Source organism: Xiphophorus maculatus, chromosome 11 (genome assembly GCF_002775205.1).
Source record: "Xiphophorus maculatus strain JP 163 A chromosome 11, X_maculatus-5.0-male, whole genome shotgun sequence".
Classification (NCBI taxonomy): domain Eukaryota; kingdom Metazoa; phylum Chordata; class Actinopteri; order Cyprinodontiformes; family Poeciliidae; genus Xiphophorus; species Xiphophorus maculatus.
The window spans coordinates 2,710,198-2,714,437 of NC_036453.1; the positions used below are offsets into that span (position 1 = coordinate 2,710,198).

Here is a 4,240-nt window from a genome sequence, read left to right on the forward strand (position 1 = left end):
CTCCCCGAGGTCATTATTGAGGTCCCAGTGACCCGCGCAGCACTTCCACTTTGCTGAGGAGGCCGTTTCTTTCTTGCCCGTGCAAAGTAGAGTCAGCAATTAAAAGCTGCAAACAACAAAAGCAACGCGGGGGACGATGGAAGGAGGAGGGATGAAAGTCCTCGGAGACTAGCTTAACAGGCCTAATGTGACCCAGGATGCCCTCTCTGGGATGGCCCTGTCAAGCGATATGAGCCATGAAATATTACACACGGCCACATATAGCGCGGCTGTAAGAGGCGAAATGATAGATAGTCTTAGATAAGTGCAGCGCTGCAGTCGAGGAAGATTTACGGCGTCCTCTAAGGCTCGTCATAGAAAGACACACCGAGGAGCTAAACATAGAACTCAATGAGGGGAAGAAAACAAGTTAAAATGCAACCATGTATCATTTATTCAAAATACGACCTTTTCCTGTTGGTCAGACAGCACAGCCATCGTTTCTGTTCATGTCATATCTAATCTCTGCACCATTTTGTGTGAACCGACATCCCCTTCTCTCCCTTCCCCCCCCGTGCTTCGTCAACTTGCCGATCCCTTGTAAGCTTGAAAAAATATTACATCTTTGCATATTTACAAATAGAAATAATGGCATTGTTCAAGATAATTCTCAAGGACATGCAAATCTCCCGACGTCTCTGTACACAGTGGAGGAATTCTGAAAATCCAAAACAAACCGAGAAAAACACAGAAAAAAATGAAAGCAGACAGGAAAAGAGATTTCAAATTAAAAAAAATCTCTCCAGAATACAGCCTCACGTCAGGGTGCAACATTTTTATTTTCTAATGATAATGGTATTATAGTTAAAATCAATCTTTCTCTCTTAGAATACTTCAGAATGCAAAAAAAGTTATAAAAAACCTTGAGTTGAAAACCAAGCGCTTCCATGAAAAATAAATACAGACTTTTAATTTTGAGAGGGGGTGGGGAGCGGGACGGGAGAAGTTTGAAAAGCAAAACAAAACTCAAAACTCTGGAGATAATCTCATATTTTTTTCAAGTTCAGTGTCCTGCTGTCTTCAATTAAAGTCTGTTGTTGCAGACAATCCATCGGAGGGGAATTTTGCCTTTCGGAGCACTGGTCACGATCCTGAGGCAAACAGGTGGTATTCCTGGCAGGCCTCGCAGGCAGGATGCCTTGCACTCACAATGACCTTAGCCTCACGAATCCATCTTCAGGACTGCCACTTGACAGTCCCAAGCCGGTGCCGGCGGTGCGCGGTTGTCGGTGGCGTTCCGGCTCGTCACTGATACCCCAGCGCCGAGGCAGAGCCGAGTCTCTGGCTGTAGAGGGCGTACGGGGAGTAGTAGGCCGGGGAAGAGGGAAGAGTTGGCATCGGAAGTCCTGGGGCGCCCGGCAAGTGGGATTTGCCGTAGGGGTGGTAGCGTGCCAGGCTTAATCCGGGAGAGCCTCGTAGGGAGAAGGAGCTGGGCAGGGCTCCCGGGCTGCTGGGAGGGGGCAAGTGAAGGTGACATGAGGCTGTGGAGGAAACAGATGAGGGATAGGCCGACAACAGCTTACTGTCTACCATTCCAGGAAGGGATGTATGGGTACGCAAGTGGGCCAGTAGCTCCTCTGACGTGGCAAAACGCTTGTCACAGGGGCCGCTAACAGAAACCCAGTTGCAGGCGTGGGGTAGGGGTTCATTTGGGACCATGAAACCATAAGTATAAATAGGGTGGGAGAGGGAGGGTGTGCTGCTGGACGACAAGGAGCCAGAGTGTAAGGAGTGGAGGTGGTGTGAAGGGTAGACCAGGGGAAAGCCAGACTTGAGGCTTGAAGGATCATGGACGCATGTGGAGCAGTTGCTGCCCCCCAGGTGGGGGGCGTTGGGGTAACTCAAACAGTAAGGGTCCCGACACAAACCCTGCATCAGAGAGGGAGGGGATGCTCCGGTTAGCGGACTGGAGCTGGGGTGCTTTCCTTGAAGTCCTAAGCCCAAACTGGACTTGGTGGGATCCAAGCTGGGAACAAACTGTGAGGGATAGCTGGCGTAGGCCCCCACTATGGAACCATGGTATCCCATCGTAGCCGGGGGCAAAGGGAAGACAGAATGCCCCGGTTTGAATGGAGAGACCGGCGCGATGTGTCCAGAGCCGAGAGTAGGCTGCGAAGAGGCCTGAGGGTCCGTCTTGCTCTCTGGCCGTGGGCTGCTGGCCGAGCTGGCGTTGCTGGAGTTAGCACTCGCCCTCACTTGGCTGGAGTTGGCTAAGTGAGCCCCATCCACGCCTGGTTTTGTAACATCAGAGTCTTTTTTGCCAGCAACGTTGCTGCTATTATCCGAGCTCGCCTGCTCGGGTTTGCTGTCCGTGTGGGGCGTCTGGGAGTGTGACGGGGGCTGCATGGAAGGGGAATGGCTCTGTCTGTGGGGCAACGGAGAGGAGCTGGAGTTCGGTGACCTGGAATGGGAGGGGAAAGGCGGACAAGATGCATTTCCTCCACTGGAACTTCCATTTGGCACCCTTGAAGCTGCTTTATCCGACGCTCCCTTCGTCACCAAGACATCCTTACGACAGTCGCTTGATGACTTGGAGTAAGGCTTGAAGCTGGACTTGTCATCCAGGGACTGGTGCTGCTCTCCAGGCTTGGACGACCTACCGGACGACTCCTTGTCTCCTAGAGAGCCGGAGGAGAGGGAGGCCAGCTTGGAGGAGGAGGGAGGGTCGGGTTTGCCAATTTGAGAGCAGGTCTGGGCCAGCAGAGCCAAAGGACTCTTCTTGGCATCCAGCTGAGGAGAACAAGAGAGGCAACTTGAGGAACTTTATTTGCTTTTCAAATTTTTAAAAGCTCCAAATCCTAGAGAGACACATAGAAACCAAAACGGAAAATCCGTTTGTTGTTACCCCTCATTAAACATATACAGCAAAACAAAAAAAGATGCACTTTTACATTTTTTATTCACTACGCACTTCAAGCAAACTACTGTGCATGCAGTGTGCCATGAGGCGTTTCCCCATCCTAGAATAACAATAATCTAAGAAAATCTTTCTAGGACACAAATGATTAAGTACTTATTAAGGTGAAACAAGCAAAGAAATAACATACCAAGCGACGCAAACTTATTTAGATTTTCTTTAAAAAATAATAATAATAATAAAAAAATAAAATAAAAAAATAAAAAATATATATATATATAAAGAAAGACAGAAAAAGGCGGGGGTAGGGGGACTTACTTCAATGCTAACCGGCGCAGAAGTGAGGGGCTGGAGATACTCCGGGTGCAGCAGGTGGCCGCTGTGAGCCGTCAACATCTTCACGATCCGGACGGGAAGCCTCTTATTCTGGCGCGACGGGTCCGCGGGAGACGGAAGAGACGTGGGCGTGGGAGCGGACGCGCTCTCTGCTGCTCTCCGGCGTGGATCGCCGTTGCGCTCCGGGGACGACTGGCTGCGTAAAAGCGCGTCAGATCCAGCGGGGAGATCTCTCATCTGGATCTATCTGGGCGTGAACAGAAGCAGGGGCGCGCGGGGAGCGGACGCGGGGTTGGCTTTCATTTATCTGCACATTTCATCACTGCGAAATCGAGCAGGAACAGAGTGCGCTAATCCAAAATGGCAGTGCGCAAAAGGACGCGTCCTCCGCCTCGGAATCAAGCCGTTCTTAGGAAAAACACAAATACCCAAAGTGTCATCCTTCGGAGGTAATCGCTCAGAAATCCTTCATCCAGAAAATGGTTTTTGAAGAAAAAAGAAAGAGGGGGAAAAAAAAGACCATTAAAAATAGAAGGCAAGTTGTGGGAACAGCCCCGCAGAGGGAATTGTGTGCGGCGAGTCCTGCGCGGTGTGGCGTTGCTGCGTCTCCCACTAGCTGCCTCTCGGTCTCTCACTCCCTGGTTCTTCCTCGCGGACTGGGGATGTGAGGGGAGGAATTTCAAAGCAGGCCGCCGCCCTCCAATCACAAGCGGCTGCGTTCAGAGAGGGGAGGAGGACCGCGCTGAGGGGGCGTGGCCTGCCTCCCGCTCTGACCATCGTGCGGGTGAAGCTGCAATGTTGCTGGAAAATGTGTGCCAGTGACCTCCAGAATTTCACATGCAGGATGAAGCAAGGGAATCTCACGCTGCATTGCAAAACACATCTATAGTATTTATATTATATCCTTTTGTTTTTTCAAAATGTAAAATGAGATTACGGAATCTGTTTTTGGCAAATAGGACTTGTGCACATAAAGGTTAATGTAGAGTTCACAGGGGACGGTGTCGG

At 50.5% G+C, this 4,240-nt stretch overlaps 1 protein-coding gene across 1 annotated transcript; it reads right to left on the reverse strand.

The window, feature by feature from the left end:
• Positions 1-409: 409 nt before the first annotated feature.
• On the reverse strand, positions 410-3,901 carry LOC102232544 (zinc finger protein 703). Its single transcript, XM_005802162.2, has 2 exons — positions 3,215-3,901; positions 410-2,769 (listed from the first exon to the last, which is right to left on the reverse strand). The coding sequence occupies exons 1-2, from the start codon at positions 3,467-3,469 to the stop codon at positions 1,285-1,287; spliced, it is 1,740 nt and encodes a 579-aa protein (XP_005802219.1). The 5' UTR covers positions 3,470-3,901; the 3' UTR covers positions 410-1,284.
• Between the last annotated feature and the right edge of the window lie 339 nt (positions 3,902-4,240).